General features: G+C 42.7%; 1 protein-coding gene across 5 annotated transcripts in view; it reads right to left on the bottom strand.

Annotated features, from left to right (window-relative positions):
* Positions 1 to 21,480, bottom strand: part of SPTBN1 (spectrin beta, non-erythrocytic 1) — a 344,310-nt gene that overhangs the window by 20,845 nt on the left and 301,985 nt on the right. For 2 of the 5 annotated variants that reach the window (XM_082249276.1, XM_082249277.1), the window contains 7 exons: positions 19,079 to 19,323; positions 15,455 to 15,593; positions 12,065 to 12,149; positions 8,877 to 9,073; positions 5,917 to 6,026; positions 5,773 to 5,833; positions 980 to 1,078 (listed from right to left, as the gene is read on the bottom strand). In XM_082249276.1, coding sequence (XP_082105402.1) covers positions 980 to 1,078; positions 5,773 to 5,833; positions 5,917 to 6,026; positions 8,877 to 9,073; positions 12,065 to 12,149; positions 15,455 to 15,593; positions 19,079 to 19,323 — 936 coding nt within the window. Of the gene's footprint in view, positions 1 to 979; positions 1,079 to 5,670; positions 5,834 to 5,916; positions 6,027 to 8,876; positions 9,074 to 12,064; positions 12,150 to 15,454; positions 15,594 to 19,078; positions 19,324 to 21,480 lie in introns of those variants that run through there. The other 3 variants (XM_082249278.1, XM_082249279.1, XM_082249280.1) reach the window with 2 other exon arrangements.

Raw genomic sequence — 21,480 nt, 5'->3', positions numbered from 1 at the left:
TTTGGAGACCCCTGCACTAACCCTTAAAACCAGGAATTAATAAACCACTCCGGGATGCTGGCAATTGATTCCAGATCGATTGATACAGGCCAGGGCTTATCAATTCAAATCAACTCAACTGCTTCTCCTTCAACGGAGCTATAAATCTCAAGCTGAATGACTCTACAAGGCTGATCGATAACCTAAGCTGGTTCTAATGATCAGTTTTGCCATAATACCAAATTGAAAACAGCAGTTACACTGGCGACACCTCAGTAAGTCTAGGATTGGCCATCAGCATCTCAATATGTTATTGAATTTAAAATACGGCTCTTCAAACCCACTCTAAATATACTACTTTTATGCAAGTCTTGGCCCTGCATGGTAGTACCAGAAAGAGCAGTTCTAATTCTTTATGGGATGATAGCCTTCCCAGGCTGGCAGCAAAAAAACTAGTCATTCTCAACCAGGGTTCCACCAAAGGTTGCTAAGAGTTCCTTCAGCTGTGGCCAATTAACCTCCCAGCTGAAGGTGGCTACATACAGTAGTTTCGGGTCTAGCGTCCCTTGGCAGAGCCATCGCCACACCACCAATGATCTTTTTCTCTGTTTGGTGGCATTGTGACCAGCACTCTAATGGTGGGCATTCTATTCATTGACCATTGAATTAATTTTAAGAGAGGTCCCCTACGACCTGGAAACTATTTCGTCTGGGGTAAAAAGTTTGAGAAAACCAAGATAAACCAATATACAGAATACAGAAGTGTGGCAATAACAAATCATAATGTAGACATGAATGAAAAGAATCAAAGGAAATAAAAATTAAATAAATGAAATGATCAAAGTCAAATCAGTTGTTGGAATTATCCAAGTGCCCAAATACCAGTGATTTAAGATCTGATGGTGAGCATTCCTTTAGGGGTGTTTTTAAAATCAGCTTCTCTTTAAATTAACCCTGGTCTGTTTATAGGGATTCAGACACAAACATTACACATGTTTACCAACTGAGTGGACTGCGGCTCTTCAGGTACAATCTCATGTACAGGTTCTCCTGTTTGGACACCATCAGAATACAAACCAACACTACTCAATAGAGTCATCTATGGAACAAAACACACATTACCCTTTCCTCTTCTGTTCTCCGGCAATGCAGAAGGCACTCAACAGATCAGCCTTTCTCAACCAGGGCTCTGTGGAACCAAAGGGTTCCTCTAGAGCAGTGATGGCGAACCTTGGCACCCCAGATGTTTTGGAACTACATTTCCCATGATGCTCATGCACTCTGCAGTGTAGTGGAACATCATGGGAAATGTAGTTCCAAAACATCAGGGGTGCCAAGGTTTGCCATCACTGCTCTAGAGGTTGCTAGGAGCTCCTTGACTAACCACAAATGTAAAGGCCATTCTTCCTCCAACTGTTTACCAGTGTAATTGATCCCCTGTCTCATTGGCCACAAATGTAAAAGGCCATTCTCAAATGAAAGAGACCTTTCTTTACGGACAATCAATATAGAAGCCACAGTTCTACTGACCAAAAATGTAATGGGGTTGAGGGATTTCCATTGACCACTAATGTGAGGGGGCATTACAATTTTCACCGTCTGCCTTTTTTGTCGTCATATTTGTTTCATAATTCTAACTGACTGATTATATTATGTACTGTGACCTTAAGCTATTATTTTTAGAAGGGTTTCCTTGAGACCTGAAAATGATGTCAAGGGGTACTCCTGGGTTTAAAATAGTTGAGAAAGGCCAATAACCACATTGACAGATATGGCAATAACAAATGATAATGTAGACATGACTGAAATTAATCAAATAAAATAAAAATTAAATAAATGAAATTATCAATTGATCAAATCAATTGTTGGAATTATCAAAGTGCTCAAATACCAGCGATTTAGGATCCAATGGTGATAATTCATTTAAGGGGTGTTCTCAAAGAACAATTTCCCTTTAAAATTGATCTGGGTATGTTTATAGGGATTCGGACACAAAAGTTACACATGTTTACCAACTGAGTGGACTGCGGCTCTTCAGGTACAATCTCATGTACAGGTTCTCCTGTTTGGACATCATCAGAATACAAACCAACACTACTCAACAAAGTCATCTATGGAACAAAACACACATTACCCTTTCCTCTTCTGTTTTCCAGAAATGCAGAAGGCACTCAATAGATCAGCCTCTATAAACCCGGGTTTCCCCAAGGGTTGTTAGGGGTTCCTTCGCTAACCACTAATGTAAAGGCCATTCTTCCTCCAATTGTCTGCCAGTGTAATTGCTCCCTTGTCTCACTGGCCATAAATGTAGGAGGCCCTTCTATGCTGAACACTAATGACCTTTCTGCACTAATCATCAATATAGAGGGCACATTCCTACTGACCACTAGTGTAAAGGATAGGGAGAAGGGGGATCTCTTCACTGACCATCAATATGGGGGGCACACTTATACTAAAGGGAGTGGGGGGTCTTCTCCACTGGCCACTAATGTAAGGGGGGCATTATAATATTAACAGTCTACCTTTTTTGTCTTTATTGTATTTTTCCTTGAAAATTATGATTACGCTATTAACTAGGACCTGTAGATATAATTATTTTTAGAAGGGTTTCCCTGAGACTTGAAAAAGATTTCGAGGGTCCCTCTGGGTTAAAAAGGTTGAGAAAGGCTGCAATAGAACATAAAATCGAACCTGCACAATGGTCAGTGAAATAAACAGATAAAAGCCTTCTTTCAATTTCACTTGTTAGTTACATTTTTCAAATGTCTTTAAATTATATATATTTAAATGCTATAAAAGCTTGGAACATTAACTTAAATGTAACACTATATTAAATAATAAGGTTAATGGGAAACGAATATACTCCATATTGTTGATTGTGCAAGAATGGTAAAACTTACTTGGAATTATGTATATTGCGTCACTTTATTCTATGGCTTGGAGGTATAAACTACTTTATGAACACATTCAGATAAGATATGTATAAATATATATTTTTTTTAGTTAAATTAAATGTTAGAATCTAAGTTATGCTACTGGGGCATTAATAAAATTAAGGGTGTTATCTATATAAAACGATGGAGCGGTTTCTCATAGCTACTAGAACACATACGTCCAGAGAATTAGAGATATGATTCCGATTCACTGCTAAGGACGGAATGCCTAACTATTTCCCAATGCATTTTTGCCATTCATGAATCTGACTATTCTAAATTTAAGTGCCAAACTATTTTCTTATTTTATTAATTCAACCAGTGTCAATAAGACAGCAAAAGGCAGTCAATGTGCTTCGGGGGACAGAAAATCTTCCTTTATCAGGGCTTAAACTAAGTATCAAGATGTTTAGTGGACTCAAAAATGCTCTGAACAGGCAGGCACTTTGCCACTGACTCTGGTACGGGTAATCACTGGTGGTTCTGGTGTTATTGGCCTAACGGTTTCAGAGCATTTTTGAGGCCACTAAACAGATGCTTTAAAGTGATATTAAAGTCTTGTTTTTGTTTTTTGTTTTAAAATAACAAACATGTTATACTTACCTGTATAAGTGCCGGTTCACACTATAGCGTGTGCGGCGATCGCATGTAATATCGGAGCGCACTGCTCCTTCATTACATGAGATCGGATGTGCAGTGCAAATTCAGCCATACACTTTGTATGGCTAAATTCTCACTGCACCCGCACAAAAGACGCACAGGACCCTTTTTTTCAGCCGCATCAGGATCGGATCGCACAGTGGTTCACACTTGTGCGATCCGATCCTGTGCGAACTGTCAGATCGCATTGCGATATGCGATCAAACTAGGGGTGTCGTTAACATCTAATTGACACCCCCTGTGTATCGCATATGGCAGTGTGAACTGCCAGATGTGCGTTTGCGATGCGGGAACAGGCTGCGAATTCGCAGCCTTCCAGCATCGCACAAGTGTGACCCGGCACTAAGGTTTTGCACACAGCAGCCCAGATCTTCCTCTTCTCAGGTTCCTGATTGGTACTCCTCATCTCCCCCTCCTGCCGGGTGCCCCCACAGCAAGCAGCTTGCTATGGGGGCACCCGAGCCGAGCCGCTGCTCTGTGTGTCCATTCAGACACCAAGCCGCAGCTCGGCCCCGCCCCTTCTCTCCCTTCATTTGCTCATTGACTTTGATTAGCTCCCGCTGCTGTCTCAGCCAATGAGGAGGGAGAGTTCCCGGACAACCAAGGCTCTCGTGTAACATTGCTGGATTGAGATGGGGCTCAGGTAAGTATTAGGGGGGCTGCTGCACACATTTTTAATCTTAATGCATAGAATGCATTAAGATTGGAAAAACCTTCTGCCTAAAGCCACAAGGTTTTTTTTACCTTCATGCATTCTATGTATGAAGGTAAAAAAAAACAAAAAAAAAAAAAAACCTGTGTCCAGCAGTCCCCCCCCTCCAATACTTACCTGAGCCCATCTCAAGCCTTGCTTCTCTGGGGACTTGCACTCCTGATTGGCTTTTGGCAGCAGCGGGAATCAATCAGGAGACAGAGGGGGCAGGGGAATGGACACACAGAACCACGGCTTGGGAGCGCGCCTGCTTGGGTGCACCCAGAGCAAGCGGCTTCCTGTGGTGGGACACGGCAAGAGGGCGGAGACAGGAGGGCTGGCATGGGACCCGAGCTGCTCTGTGCAAAACCATTGCACAGAGCAGGTAAGTATAACATGTTTGTTGCTTAAAAAAAAAAACCCACAAGGGTTAAGGCTTTAAGCCCTGATAAAGAGATATTTGGTCCCTGAAAGATGTCGGCTACCTTTTCCTCTTCCTATTGTCACTGGATGAATTACTAAAAGACTTTGGACTCTCAAAATGTTTGTATGGCACTCTTATTTGATTCCACATGAGTAATTAATCATTTTTCACTTTTCTGAAGATTCATGGCTATTTCTTCCTTTCTTACTCTAAAGCGAATGACAGCCGGCTGGTTGGTAACTATAAACTCTTTGCTCTGTTTGATTAAATGTTAATCCAGCTCCATAGCTGGAAATGTCAATAGAGGACATGAATCTGCTGCATAAACTTTGTTTCACAGTATTCCCTTTTCAAAGTATACATGTTCTAATTAATGCTGGCCATACACATACATATGACAAAATCACAGATTGGATTGTTTCAAACACTCTTCAATCCTGAAATTATCCCTTTAAAAAAGTAAAGAGAACAATTTAGTTCAACTGGTAAGATTTTCCACCCAGACATTACAAGAAAATGTCTGATTGAGCCATGATTTTTAAAAGATTTGGCTCTTTCCTAGAATCGATCCTTTAATGGTAATATTACATGTATGACCAGCAAAAGAAACATGGTTGGCAAGCAATATGTGACGTCACACTTGCACTTATGTAGAGCAGCAATAGTTAGGGAGATCATGAAAACAATAAAACACCACAATCGCACAACTTGTACACTCGCCTCCAGATTTTACATACAAAGGGGGCTGATCTATAGTGAACCTGACCGTACCATGTGACTTTAAATCTATACCCTGGTTGTAGCTGTCATCTACTAAGGATAAAAAAAAAAAAAAAAATTCCTGCGCATACCTAGCAAATACATAAAATTACAAATAGTACCTGCCATTAGTAAAGTTCGATAAACATGATATCTAGATTATTAAACATTATTAGCGTCATGTTTTTAATCAGTTTAGTGCGATAAGCACTAGATACGTGTGTTCAAGGTTGATAGGCTCACAGTCCAGACCACTGCCGGTCATTGGCTGCTCTTCGGCTATTAAAGTTTTTGTAGTTTTGGTAGGTTTGTGATCGGTAACTAACCCGTGGAGAATCTTGGTCAGATGGTAATCCGTTCTGAGAAATCTGTTCTTCTTTTCCATCCCTTTAAAAAAAATAAAGACACATCAGATATCAGTGCTGATACACAAAGTTACTGGCAGCCAGCAAAATGTGTAAATTTCTTACCATTGCTGCGGTGATTCTTCTTCTGAAAGCTTTGGACTCAATTCAGGCGTGGGAGGCTTACGCTTCCTTTCCTCTTCCTCTTGCATTCGACGAACTTCCAATAATTCCAGCTAAAATGTCAGACCAAATGAAACCTTTTACTTGTCTTTTCATGACAGATGGCAACATACTGTACTTTTTTTTTACATATGTTCTGTAAAAGTAGTAAAGTCTGTAATATTGCACTCCAATACCCAACTGAAGTATTATGTATTTTTTTTACCATATTATGAGCCTACGCCGCTCCCTGTGTCCAGCAGTACGTGGAGCTATGACCTTTGACCTCCGAGTCCACACCTCCTGACCTTTGGGGTGGGTCCATGACCCATTTCCTGTGTCAAAACCCTAACCCTTAACCCTAAACCCCTAACCCTTTTTGGCCAACTTGCTTTTAGCATGGACGCTGAACAGTGTGATTCTTCATTATAATGATATGAATCTTTTTCTTGTATTGGACATGTAGCTGATATTTGGTAGCTATATGTTTTTGGAACCCTGTGGTATTCGCACCCATGGTTTAATTGCATTTTTGTTTGGGGGGCCTGTGTAGCTCCTCCTTCCTGCGCATACATTTTGTACACTTGAGTATACCATTATAGGTTTTGTAGCGTGCTCGATGTAGTTTGGGGTTTTTATTGAGGGTGTATATATACTCTTTGAGAAAGATTGCTACAAATCTAGATCCTGAGGAAGACCCAAGTATGGGTGAAACGCGTTGATCCATTGCATTGTAGGATGTGCTGCAATACACCTTTAGATACTGTATTTTCATGTGCTGTTTTTACTATCTTGCCTTTAATAAAATGTATAATTTTATAATTTGTACCTTGTTATTTTTGGGCACATTAAGATCCCCATCTTCCTCATCTACAGGGTCCTGCCTGTGAGACTTGGTTTACTTTTGGTATTTTTTTACCGTTTTAGGATTCTTTCCTCCCACATTACGATTTGAATTTGATTTTCCTTCAAAATGTCTTAAACCTTTTCTTAAAATACAATTTTCTGGCTCCAAACTCTAGTGCTCTATACTGGCAGAGCTGAGTAACAGCCACACCCATTATCATGACTGCCCTACCACTGATTTCTTGTAGAGAGGAGGTGGAATGTCAGACAAGTTCTGTTAATGAATGCCATTTACTAAGTGCTGATTAGTGAGTGCATCAAGTACAACTTTGATGCCTTCTGGGCTGCATTGTCATATTTAAGGCAGCCAAAACATTGATCCAAATTTGGCTGGTGCAGAAGGGATTGAACGGATTTCGATTCATGTGTGGGCAGGGAGGTTTGTACAGAGGTTGATCTACCAATTGACTTCTGTACAACCCCCGTCGGGTTTTCCTTGCTCGATCAGAACCTGAGACTATAGCAGGCAGCGCTGATCAGTATATTCTGACGGCAGGGATGTCTTCCCGCTGTCAGAATACAATAGCTCAGTGGGAAGGATTCCCCCATTCACACACCCACTGGTTGAAAAAAAACGGACTCATGTATTGGCTGCCTTAAGCCTAGTACACATGGGCTGAATGTAGGGCGGCATCGGCCGGTTCAATAGAGACCAGCCGACATTTGGTCTGTGTGTATGGCAGCCGGTCTGGCTTTTGTCCAAGGTGCATGATCAAAAAAGGTCAGCAGACTGGCTCCCGATCAGCGTTCTGGTGAAGAAGCCTTCCCCCTGTCAGAACACAAAAGCACAGTGGGTAGATCGCTGTACTAACATTGGAATGTTAGTACAGCACCTCCAATTGAAGCCGTCAGTCTTTTTTTCATTCAACCCGCTGGGCTGAATGAAAAAACAAATCTAGTAGTGTGTACGGGGCTGCAGACACTTCACAACTGATGTAACAGGAAAGTGAAGATAAGAGGATGAAAACAGAAGAAGTTGTAAGTATGATGTCTCTGATTGAATATTTATTTCAGTGACTTAAATTGGTTGTAAACCCTTACATATACCCAGTGCAGTGACTAGCCTCAGGTGATACGCAGAGATAAAACAAATCATCCTACATAAGTTGTATCTGTTTATCTGCAGCCATCTATTCTCCAGAGCAGTTCGTAGTGCAGAACCCAGCATTTCTCAGGTTCTAAAGAGCAAGGGGGCAGGGATCTGAGGTCACACACTGAATAGCTGAGCGAGAAGAGCTGATTGCAGGAAAGAGACACCCCCTATCCCACAGGAAACATGCACAGCTGAGGCTGTCAATCACTGGCTGTGTGCTAAAGACACCCTCCTCCATGTCTTGGAGTTAGGAAACCTTTCAGCAATGACTCATGCAGATAGTAGACTGCAATAGAAATCACACTTAGTGCGTTTTACTGAGGCAACTACACACTATAGAAAGATGTGCTTTGCTCAATTTTCATGTCAGAGGTTTACAACCACTTTAAGCTAAGCTTAAAGCCTAAGTCTAGGTTTCCTGTCATTTAAATAGTTAGTTTGGGCCAGGCTGGCCCAAATGAACTATTTCCTTACCAAGTGATGTGGCTGCTATCAGCACTGTATCATACTGTAGTAGCATCAGCACATATTTTATGCAGTGTTGTGTTCTGGCAGCTAGCCCAGGGACATCAGATATTATATTATACACCTCTAATTTCCAGTCCTATAAATTATTGGATCTGGAAAGTACTGGGACATTCATCTTACCCCAGATCGGATTTTTTTTTTTTGTATTCTTAAGTATTCTAGATAATATAATATGTGTATGTGGGAGTGTTTATAAATTCCTACAGAAATATTCAAGCTTATATACTATTAAAAAAAAATCTTTGTTTAATCCTGTGGACAACAACTCTGATGATCATAGGAAACCCTTTCCGGGACAATACAAAATGCTCACCATCATGCAAAGTTACTGCTGTACAGTATCAGTGATTTACATACTAACTGAACTGGAAAAATGAATAAAAAAAGAGAAAAATACCGTTGTAAGTCTTTCCAAGGCTGAAAACCTTTCATCCCAAGTAGCTGCTGATTTCTCAAATGCCTCGTGCCTCTTGATGAGTTTTTCCACTTCGTCTACGCTCTGGCCTATTTCACGACTTGACAGGTATGGCTCCTGCCCCAACAACCAGGCCTCGGCGACACTGGCGTCCCGGGAAAACTGGTGCACCTCCAGAACTGACAAGCAAACGAACAAGAATGAATTATTAGCACTATAAATGGAATAGGAAAAGTGGCAACAGGAAAACATTGGTCTGCTTTTTGAGGTTAACGATTTGCCAGCTTATTAGGAGTGTCAGCATCATCAGGGGAGGACTGGGCCAGGGGGGCAATTGCCCCCTGGGCCACGGCCACTCTGATGCTCCATAAAAAGGCTGCACTGCTTCTGCCACAGACATGCCTAAAGGATTCCTGGCAAAGATAAGTAAAAAGCCCCCACCGCTGACATACTGAGTATGGGATGAAGACAAGGACAGAGTGCAGACCTCCCCGCCAGCACTGATGGTGTAAACTGTACCTGAGTAGAGGCCAGTTCCATGCCCCACTGGAGACTCTCCTCCCCCAGGTAGCCCCAAACGAGCTGTCCCAGCTCCTCCCAACTGCCCCCTGCTGACCAGGTCGGGAACCCGGATTCGGCCAGTGAGTAGAGTACCTGGAGTGGAGCTTCAGCCTGGAATGGGGGCCTGGAGGACGCCAGGAAAAGGGAGAGTGGGAGGGGGGCCAAGTTGCTTCACCATGGGCCACTGGTTTGTACTTGCCCCCTGGGCCGAAAGTTGCCAGTCAGTCCCAAAGCATCATCCTTATATGAGGGTGTTGCCACAGGTCATTCAAAGGGTTTCTAAAGTCTGAACATTTTTCACCTTAATGCCGTCTCTGCATTCCAGAAACAAAACACACCTAATCTAACCCCCCCTCCCTAAACACTTACCTGCCTCTATTTCCCTGCTCCAGCAGTCTCCGACTCCAGTGCTGGTCCCCTCATTTCCTGCTTTCATAGGCTCCTGTTGCCATCAGTCAAAACTCTAAATAGAGGAAGTAGGGGCGTGGCTTACCAGCACTGTATGCGTCTATAGACACACATAGCCCAGCTCAGGTGCATGCATGCATGCAGGAGTGCTTCCTTAGCACCTGGCTTGCTGCAGGAGGCACCTAAAAGGAGTCGTCGTCGACAGAGCCGGTAGGGTCTGCCAAAAGCAGAGGTTAGTACTTCTTTAAAAAAAAACAAAAAACACTCCAGTCACTTTAGTGTGACTTTTACAGTAGAACTCCAGGAATGGGCAAAACATCCCTCATTAGTACACCCCTCTAAGCAAAACAGTTTAAAAATGTGTGAAATTCCTTACCATTGAAGAGAAAATGCTAACTGAATTTTCAGAAAGTCAGATCTTTAATTCAAAAGTAACAGCATCTTCCCTGAGGTGTTACACAGCAGGGATTACATCATTTCCTCTCCTCTCTACAGTCTACACCACAGGTGTCAAACTGGCGGCCCTCCCGCTGTTGCGGAACTACAAGTCCCATGAGGCATTGCAAGGCTGGCAGCTGGAGGGCCGCCAGTTTGACTCCCCTGGTCTACACTATAATGAAACTACACTTCCCATCATGCTTTGTGAATTGCAGTGAATGTGGGAGAGTACACTAGGCCTGAACATGTTAAATGTGAACAAGCCCACTTCAACATAAATCACTCCACCTCATTCTGCAGCCACACTACTCGGCAACACACAGCAGGATTGGTAGGCTACAGCCTTATAAATGCAAAGCACGCATTTTCAAAATGTTTCGTTAATTCTATCCTCTAATTTATTCCTTCTCCCTCCTCTAGGTTTTCTGTTACTGTGATCTCTCCCCCCCAGCCACTACAAGAGATAAACATATTGCCCTAACTTTCTTGATGCAATCTTTACCAAACTGTAGATACATGGCCATAATTCTATTTTACCCATTGTACTCTGCTGTAATTTAGTATTATAAATATTTCTCTTCCTGCTGTAACTTTGAGATCTTTCCAACAGCAATCAGTGCTCGTATGGTATGAGCAAATCCCTAGCCCTAACACAGAAAGAAAGAGCCGGGACATGCGGCTTTACATCAGCATGTGGCACAAGTAAATGTTGCCATGTGATAAAAACAAAAAAGCACAGTGCTAACTTACAAATCAATAACTTAAAGCGGCACTTTTTTCATCTTTCCATCTATTAAATTCTCTGCCCTTGTTTTAACTTTGGATAGTAAAATATTTTTTTTTCTGCTAATAAATACCTTATACAGCCCACTTCCTCTTTTCTGTCTGGTAATTAGCCCTATGCTAATCACATCATGCACAGCTCGGTGTCGCGCGACACAGACACCGGTGTCGCGCGACACAGACACCGGTGTCGCGCGACACAGACACCGGTGTCGCGCATCTCTGTAAATCCAGTAAGAGAACAGGCAGCAGCTTCAGCTGTCCACAGTTTAAACGGCTACAGCCAGACTGGAGGGAGATTTCTGCAGCATATTTGGCAAGTACAGAATCACAGTGTATAAAAAAAAAAAAAAATGCAAATATGTTTTTATTACAAATTATGTGAGCAGACTGCAGTTCCTCTTTAATAATGGTGGAACCTTCTAATTTATGGCAAATCTCTATTAACGTCAATAGTACCACAATACCGGTCTCTGTGATATGTAACTTCACATATAATACACATCAAACTAAAAATAAGACATCAAAAATAAAAAACTTTGCAGAGATGGTGAAAAACCCCTCCTAGAGATATTTGGCAGTGGACGGTGTCAGTGCGGCATTGGACGCTGCCAGTAAAGCAGTGGGTGGTGTGCAATTGTGCATGGTAGCCAATCAGCTTCTAACTTCAGCTTGTTCAATTAAACATTGACGATAAAACTTGGAAGCGGATTGGTTTCTGTGCATAGCTGCACCAGATTTTGCACCATGCAGTTTTAGTAAATAACCCCCACCATGGCTTTACTTTCACAGTCACCATTAGGCAAGAGCCAGCACAAAATGAGAGTAAACGGCAAATTTTTTTGATTTAAACATATTCATGGAAATGTGTCCAATCTGCATAGAATCCTAAAAATAAATGAATCATGATTATTGGGATTAGACTTCTCTTTCCTTGTGTGTGTTAGTGCTTATGTATATAGGAATAAACCCAATCTTACTCAGTCTCAGCCATTCCCATCGGTCCTCCCACTTGTCAATCATCTCTTTTCTCTTCTCAGTTAGTTGTAACAATTTTTCTTTTATCTACAGGTAAAGAAGACACCAAATTAAGCTGAATGAAACAAAAATGGATGTGTATGGTAAAAGAATAGTGTAAGCTGTAGGCAGAAAGAAATGGTCATTGCATATCAGTATCGGCCGATATCTGCCGATATTTTTTCGGACATTTACAGAAATATTTTTTTACAGGTACACTTATGGAGGGATCTAGGTGTCTAAAAGACCCCAAACCCCTCCTCTACACTTAAAAGCATTCAAAACGCCAAGTTTGGCTGTTTTGAATGCTGTCATTTTTTTAAATTGGGCGCAGAGTACCTGGAAGTGATGTCATGACATGTCGGTGGCTGTGCAGGTAGGATGCCCAGGTTTCCCGGTAGGACGGAAGACCCGGGCGAGCAGCTGAATGCGGCGGGAAGGTGGGGGGATATCCCCTCCCGCTCCTTGTAATGACAGCCGAGCGGCTTCTCAGCCACATCAGTTGTCATTACAAGACAGCCGACCGTCGGCTATGGACACCGATACCGGGGTGATGCCTCTAGGTGCAGGCATCACTCCGGTACAGCACTTTCACGAAATATCAGCAATATGGGTAACCTCAGGGGCCGATTCCGATATATATCGGGGAAAGTGCATATCGGCCCCCGATATATCGGCATTGCCGATTATTGGTCGGTCCCTAGTCCGAATTACATTACAGCAGAATTGAATGTTTTTGGCCCCATAGCTGTTAAAGCGAAACTAAACTCTCTCAATCAATATAAAATATTTTTAATTCTTACGCTGCTAGCATTAGTAAATAGATAGGAAAGTAGAATATATTTACTTGTTTTAGACGTGTTTTTTTTTTTTTTTTTTTTTTTACATTACTTCAGTTGCTTCCTGGTTTCTGGTCTGGGCCAAAATGATGTCAAATCCCAGGAGCCTTTATAGGCGTTTTTTTTTTTTTTCTTTCATCTGGAGGAGGGGCTTTCTCAGCTAAGCACACCCTCCTGTCTGCATGCCTGAGCTATGGGCAGATGGATTCCAGTAAATACTACACGAATCATCTGTCCTTACTCAAGATGATTGCAGCTAAAAAGCTGTTTTTTCTATGTGTTTTTCAAAGTGATTTTCCAACAAAATAAAGCATGAAGACATGAATAATAAAAATGAATTAAATAGTGTTGTTAGTTTGTGGTGCTCAGAAGTTCTGATTTAGGCTACCTTCACACAGATCCATAGAAAAAAACTCTGTTTTTGTTGCGACTGCAGTGCATTTTTCACAGGACATGCGACTCAAAAACTGCACCAAAAATGCAACAGGGGTGCATTTTTGATGTTTTCAATGCATTTTAATGGGGAAGCACGTTTTTGGTGAGGTGTTTTTTTAACTGACCAAATATGCACCACAAAAGTGCGGCAAGCAGGAATCCCAATGGACCAGTGTGAAGACATACGCAGAATTTAAAGGGAGGCATTTTTCTTCAGCTTTTCTTGCACTTTTTTTTTTTTTTTTTTAAACGCAAAAACGCTTTAAAAACTGCTCAGTGTGAAAGCAGCCTAATGCCTCGTACACACACATCAATTATTGGCCGGGAATTTTCGGCCAACGTCCGATCGGCCGATTTTCGGCTTGTTAGTATGATGCTTTCGACAACCGACTCCGACTTTTCGGCCGAAAAAAATCTGGTGTGCAGGCTATAAAATTTTTGTTGGCCGTCACCAGAACGGCCGATTTTCCATCAGTCAATGCAGATTTTGGCAGACAAAAATCTGATGAGCAAGACTGGGCATGCTCAGAGAAGAAAAAACACACGGAAAGTAAACCAGAACATGACATCACTTCTGAAGTAGATTTTTGTTGGCCGAGAAAATTTGTGTGCAGTCTAGGCACATTCCAACCAACACAACACCACTCTGGACAAAAGTCGGACAATCGGTCGGCCGATAATCGTTGCGTGTGTACGAGGCATTAGAGTGGGTATAAAGGCAGAATGTGTGCCCGAGAGCAGTGTCTCTCTTCGCTCATTCTCTCTCCACATAAGGCAAATTAATAGCAGTGGGAGCCACTGGCTTTTGCTGCTGTCAATTAAAGCCAGTGACGAGGCAGTGGTGCCGAGCCGCACATTCTGTGTCAATGGATGCACACAGAGCGGTTCCGGATCGAGCCCCCAGGTGTGCAACAACAGAAAGCAGATTTCTATGGTAGCATACCGAGAAGAGGAAGAGCCAGGAGCGTCAGTGGGAGACCTGAGAAGAGGAGGATAGGGACTGCTCTGTGCAAAACCATTGCACAGAGCAGGTAAGCATAAACATGTTTGTTATTAAAAAAAACATTTAAAAGTCTATGGGGCCAAAAACATGATTCTGCTCCTGTACACCACTACAGCCTGTGTTACTGAGGCAATATTCAATGTAGACTTCTCCCTCTATCTGCTTCAGAAGCTGGGCTGATGGTATAACCAGCATTGCACGGTTTATTACAAACTTTCCTCAACACAGAAAATGGCCAGTGCTTTGTACAAGGGATAAAACCCTCACAAACTAGGTGTCTGTGCCTATGGCCCCTTTCACACCAGTGGACCAACCCTGTCCGCCAGTCTGCTTTTCAGGCAGACTCGATTGGATCACCCAATGTTCTCTATGGTACAGTGGATGTCAGGGGACATGTGCTCGCTGTCACCTGCCAGCATCAGATTCGGTCCACTAAAAACAGACGTATGGGGATATGTTTGCCATCCATCCGGCAGATCGGATGATAATTGGATGGAAATGGACATGCAGTCTGTTTTCATCTGACCGCTCTATAGAGAACAGCGGGCTGTTTCCATGTCCACTCTGCATAGCGCAGCGGACACAGACCTGCCATCCGCCTGCTCAGCGGAGAGATCCCCTACTGAGCAGGAGGATCCTCTTGGACAGATTACGCCCCATGTGAAAGGAGCCTATTTATCAGAGCTGCTAATGAAAGAGCACAGCAGATACATTACCATTACCTCTTAGAAGCTGAGCCCTTCTTCTGTTACATAATGCTATAAAATGCTGCGTCAGAATTAAACAAAGCAGCTAAATTTCACATCTTTACAGGAATATAAAAAGGTAAGCATTTCTTTTTTCCGCAGAGTCTTGCAATTTTCTTAATCGAGAGACACAGCAGTCAATCATGGTGGGGGGCAGGAATACAGTAAAAAAGGCAGTAAAAGGCTGTAGAAGTTCTATTACATTAGAATTGCTAAGCGCAGGGAGAACACTAACCAACCTTCCTTCTGAGGACGGTGTTTGTCTTTGCAGCAGCCAAGCACATGCAGATCTGCAATGCAGCTGAGCTATAAATTATCTAGGCGGATTACCTCTTCTGTTGCATAGTGCTTCCTCGCCAGCAGAGACTTGCCGAGCTCAATGCATGTCGTAAAGCTGTCATTCCGGGCATCAATTTCTGCTTTAATGCCCTGGTGATTATTCATAAGCAGTTCTACTGAAGAAACATCCCTGCAACGGCAAACAGCACAATGATTTGTACAGCTATATAGAATGTAGAAAATGTGGAATGCGGTGCACTATGCTGTAGCAATCTAAATGCCTGCTTTGTACAAACTGCTACAGTATCTCACAAAAGTAAGTACACCCCTCACATTTTTTGTAAATATTTTATTATATCTTTTCATGTGACAACACTGAAGAAATTACACTTTGCTACCATAAAGTAGTGAGTGTACAGATGGTATAACACTTTTTTTGGTAAAAATAACAAACATGTTATACTTACCTCCTCTGTGCAGTTGGTTTTGCACACCTCAGACGACGGCTGATTGGACGAAACGTGTCAAATAATCACGCTGACACACATGCTGAATGACCAGGGAGTTTGAAGTATACACTGCCTGTTTTTTATCTGCTTTTTGTAAGTATTATTTTAATAAATTCTGGATATTAAAGAGGTTGTAAACGCGTATTTTTTTTTTCTTTGGCAACCTGTAAGAGAAACACATAATGAGCTAGTATGAATCGCATACTAGCTCATTATGCAATACTTACCGTAGAACGAGCCCCCGCCGTGCGGCCCGCTTACCTGTATGACGGGCGACATGTCCAGTCGCCCATCTTCCGGGATCGCGGCATCCGGCCATCTGATTGGCCGGAGCCGCGGTGACATCACTCCCGCGCACACGCGCGCGCGGGAGCCGACAGTCACGGCACGGGTCTCTGAATTAACGGCACCAGCGACCGTTCCTTCAGAGCGCATGTGCCAGTGACGTCACTGGCTGCATGAAAGGTAAATATCTCCTAAACGGTACATGTTTAGGAGATATTTACAGTACCTATAGGTAAGCCTTAATATAGGCTTACCTATAGGTAAAAGTGTCAGAGGAGGGTTTACTTCCTCTTTAAGAAATACTGCACCATGAGATTTTCTTTGTTCCTCTTGACTGTTATCTGAGTGGAGAGCTGGAGGGATCTGTTCGAGTGTTCAACCCCTGATGATCGTATGATGCTGCATTTGGGATCGGTTTGAACTTTGGAGGATCCTCTGCCTGCACATGCTATATGCCTCTTATTACCTTCTTTTTGGTAAGGAGATTGGGAGATCACATTGCGGTGGTGTGTGCTAGCCTTTGCACTGAAGGTGGTGGAGGAATCTTCCCATCAAGCGCTGCTTATGAAATTTTTATTTGCACAGAGCAGCCCAGATCCTCCTCTTCTCTGGTCCCTTTTCGCCTCTCTGGGCCCCTCTGGTCCCTTTTCGCCTCTCTGGGCCCCTCCTTACTGTTGAGTGCCCTCCAGAGCAAGAAGCATGCTGTGTGGGCACCCGAACCGAGCTTCCTGTCTGTGTCCATTCAGACACAGCCCCTCTCTCTCCTCATTGGCTCACTGACTTTGAGAGTCCTGGGCAGCCGAGACAATCCTGCTGTTGAGAGATGAGGCTTGGTTAAGTATTAGGGGGGCTGCTGCACAAAGAAGGCTTTTTAATTTAACGCATAGAATGCATTAAGATAAAAAACCTTGTGACTTTACAATCACTTAAAAGGGTAACTCTTGTGTGAAAAAAATAATAATAATATAGCGTATACAATTTCGACACAAGTCATATTGTAATTGAATGTTATTAAAAATGACCTTTCCTTTTCAATCTGTAGGGCTGTAATTCTCTGAGAAATGCAATGCAATATGGCTAACTATAGGCAGTTTGTACACAGATGGTGTACAGAATGCCCCCCGGGTATGTCATTTCCTGCTTGTGTGATTGGCTCACTGATTTTCCCAGAAGTCTGCACCAAGATACAAATTCAATTTTGTGCATCCCCTGCAACAAAAATTGCATTTTGGGTGGGATATTCCCAAAGGAAATCATGTCTAAAAGGGATGCAGACTTTGCTACTTTCCTTATTAAAGCCCTGAAGGTGCGGTAGCTGATTGATAATTACAAAACCACTCCCATACAGATTCACACGTGCACTTTGAGACAAACTGCTATTTCTCCAGAATAACAAAAGGTAGGAATCTGCAACAAAGTTTGTTAAAATTCCAGCACTGTATACAGATCACCCAGAGGGGAATGTTTTTTCTCAACAAGAGTGGAGTTACTCCTTAAGTCAATTATATTTTAAACATGTATAAAAACTAAAGTTGGCTCCTTTATTAAACACCTGCTAAAAGCACCCCAAAACCGAGAGATAAAGGTTTCAGTATTGGATGCACTGATGCAAGCGGAAACATCTGCAAAGATTTTACAGATTCGGCTCTGCAAAAAATAAAAAAAGTTACATATGGAGGCTAGAATTGTCTTATGAGCTTTAACGTTTTTTTTTTTTTTGGTAGATCAAAGTATGGCATTAGGGTGTGTTAACCTCCTCCCTACCTGAGCCATTTTTCCAAATGTTAAAACGTACAATTTAGGTTTGAAGATTAAGTAAACCCCCCAAAACATCATAATTTCTGAAAGCAAAATGGTTTCAAATGGTGAAAGTTTACATTTTTTATGTTGCATGATATTACCATACAATTCTCAAATGTAAATTTTTAGTAAACAATTTTAGTGCACACAAACAATATATTACCCAAAATTATTACATATAAAAGGATGGGTATCTAACTTGTAGGAACCCCAATATGTCAGGCTATAAAATTGTGGACGCCCCTGAAACGGCGACAAGCTTTGGTACCTAAAATTGTCCATAGGCATTGTTTAATAGCCTTTACGGGTCAATAGTTTAAGGGTAATCATGAATGCTGGCCCTATAATGTTTTGCTCTCACTCTTGATGTTTGCAGTGATATGTAACATTTAGAACAATCGTTATTTTCATACGTAGGTGCACCTACCACATGCGTTTATGTTCTTACTCCACTTTAGCCAAAACCAAGCGAGAAAGAAAAAAAAGGGGGGGGGAGATAAACAGAAGAGAAAAGAACAGAAGGGAGAAGGGATAAGGGAGAAGGGATAAGGGATAAGGGATAAGGGATAAGGGATAAGGGATAAGGGATAAGGGATAAGGGATAAGGGATAAGGGAGAAGGGAGAAGGGAGAAGGGAGAAGGGATAAGGGATAAGGGAAAAGGGAAAAGGGAGAAGGGAGAAGGGAGAAGGGAGAAGGGAGAAGGGATAAGGGATAAGGGATAAGGGATAAGGGAGAAGGGAGAAGGGAGAAGGGAGAAGGGATAAGGGAGAAGGGAAAAGGGAAAAGGGAAAAGGGAGAAGGGAGAAGGGAGAAGGGAGAAGGGAGAAGGGAGAAGGGAGAAGGGAGAAGGGAGAAGGGAAAAGGGAAAAGGGAAAAGGGAGAAGGGAGAAGGGAGAAGGGAGAAGGGAGAAGGGAGAAGGGAAAACTGTACACATCACTGTATGGCCCACTTTGTTATCCTCTGGAATTTGGTCCATATGTCAATATTACTTTAAAACTATATAGGCTGCACTGTAAGGGAATACTGATCTGCTTACAATATGGAACTTTTGCTGATACACTAAACACGGCAGCTTTACCTTGGCTTCTCTTGGGCTTCGATCTGTCTGATGACATCTTCCATCCAGAGCATGAGGTCACGGACCATGCTGAAGAATCGGAATTTGTCTCCTGTGTCCACCAGTCGGACCCGCCTGCCTTCACAGGCATCCAGCAATGTTTTCCAGGCCTCCAGGACTTCGCTCTCCCTCTTCTGAATGTCATCGGCCTTGTCTCCTGCATAAGCAGCCTGCAACCGTGTGGCATCCTCCTGAAGCTGCCTCACCTGGGAGTTAATAGGAAATAGTCAGTACAGGCACACAACAAATAAACTGTTTGTACCTACACTAACAGAAAACACTGAGCCTCATACGTGTAAATCAGATATAACAAACATATTTGTTGCCGCCGTGGATTCAGCTCTGCACAGGAAATTAATAGAATTTCAGTCTGAATCACATTAGTTGCTATGGGGAATCACAGACAGGTGTTATGAAATTGATGAATGAGACTCTTTCTCCCTCCTGAGTACAGTCTATTCAGAACCACACTTCTGTCACTTAGGCCCCTTTAACACTTGTGCGATTTTTCATGCGACTTGGGACTGCAAAGTCGCATGACAAGTCATACTCCATGATTTCCAATGAGTTCATATCTGTGAGACTTGAAGTCGCAACAACTTCAAAAGTAGTCCCTGCGTTACTTTGGTCCGATTTTAATGTGTTTTGAGGTCCATAGACATAGGCATTGCTTCAAGTCCAGCCAAAATCTAGGCGAAAAATTGTGCGACTTTTAGGTCGTACAAGTGTGAAAGGGGCCTAATAATGGATTAATCATCATATGAGCTGGCCACAATATAACAAAGTAGACCTCCATGACTAAAACCCCAGGGGTAGGTCGTAACGTGTTGGGGGCATAGCCTGGATGGAGCTGGGCTGCGGCTCCTTTCATTTTTATGCCTGTTGGTCTGGCTGGGTAGAGGCAATCTCTCCGTCTCACATCGAATAAATGGAGCCAGGACAGGCTCTTCCCAAGCCAGCACCCTCAGTGCGATTCACCGGATTTGGACATAGAAACCTGAAGCGGCACCCTTTGTCTTTTTGGTGCGGGTTCAAAGCAGATTAGGTTCTTTTAGTCCTTTTCTGCCCAGTCCCAGCATCCCTTTAGTAGGGTAAATATATATATTTTTTTTGTTCCCCTAGACATAAACAAGCAATTAACCCTTGCAGTACAGGTACAACCCGAGGGACAGGAAGGAACCTCAGTACAGACCAAGAACTGTCTTTGACAGCTCAGCTACTGATCTGAGAGCATGCTCTAAGCACAGATAGATCTCCTGCCCATGGATGCATATGTGCAGCATTGTAGGCATTAAGGCCCACAAACTTTACAATCGTATATTTGTGTTGTGTGGGCTATAGGAAGTTAATGGATTTAAGTGGCTGAACTATCATGGGTGCCAGGGGTTCTAAAGCACATGGACCCAGAAGTTATAGAGGGTAAAAGCTAAACTTCCTACAGGGCTTAAAAGACATGAGATTTAGCCCTGGTTCACACTGGTGCGGCATTGAAATCACGCTACTTCAGTACGATTTCAAAGCTGCACACCAGTGCCATTTGCACCTCCGATTTCGCTGCGGCTTACGACTTCATTTAACAGAAGTCTATGAAAGTCGCAATGAAATTGTCAAAAAGTATTGCAGAAACCTTTTACAAAGTTTCTGCAACACGAGTCGCTGCAATTAGAATGGTTTAAATTACCGACAATGGGGTGCGACATGTCATGCGATTTACAGCTGTCAAATCGCATGGCAGATGGCACTGCTGTGAATGGGGGCTACATAAGCAATGATGTAATCTAAGCACCTGCAGGGTACTACTGTTGTGTTCCACCCATAATGGCACGGGTACACCAGCCCCAATTACATTTCAACTGCCATTAAGATAATGTAAAAGTTCAGAACAATATTCAATATTATACTGTGTGCAAAGATTACACCAAGGCAAGATAAATCAAGACAAGATTTTTTTTTTAAACCTTCCCCTCTGCCGCTACTAGATTCTGACACTTGGAGCTGCCAGCTGTCAAAATGGTTGGATGCAGGCACTGTTCTCGGCCAACAAGTTTAACACCCCGCTCGTTCGGTTTTAACATTGAAGGATGTGGCGTGGGAGGTGCCACCCATGGAGTGATTTTTTTTGCAGGTTCATTAGAAACTGACTGAAATGAGCTCAGTGTATGGCCAGAGCTTGCTTACATTTATACGGAGACCTGGGTTTTTCTGCACCAGATTCAGCAAATGCACACTAGATCACATTAGAATAAGAAACCGACACAGAGGCGCCTCTAAATGCAGACTGTAAAATACACTTTATTGGTAAATAGCCATTCACCAATAAAGTGTATTTTACAGTCTGCATTTAGAGGCGCCTCTGTATCGGT

Source organism: Pelophylax lessonae (genome assembly GCF_965119305.1).
Source record: "Pelophylax lessonae genome assembly, chromosome: 3".
NCBI lineage: Eukaryota > Metazoa > Chordata > Amphibia > Anura > Ranidae > Pelophylax > Pelophylax lessonae.
This window is presented reverse-complemented; position numbering and strand designations above follow the sequence as displayed.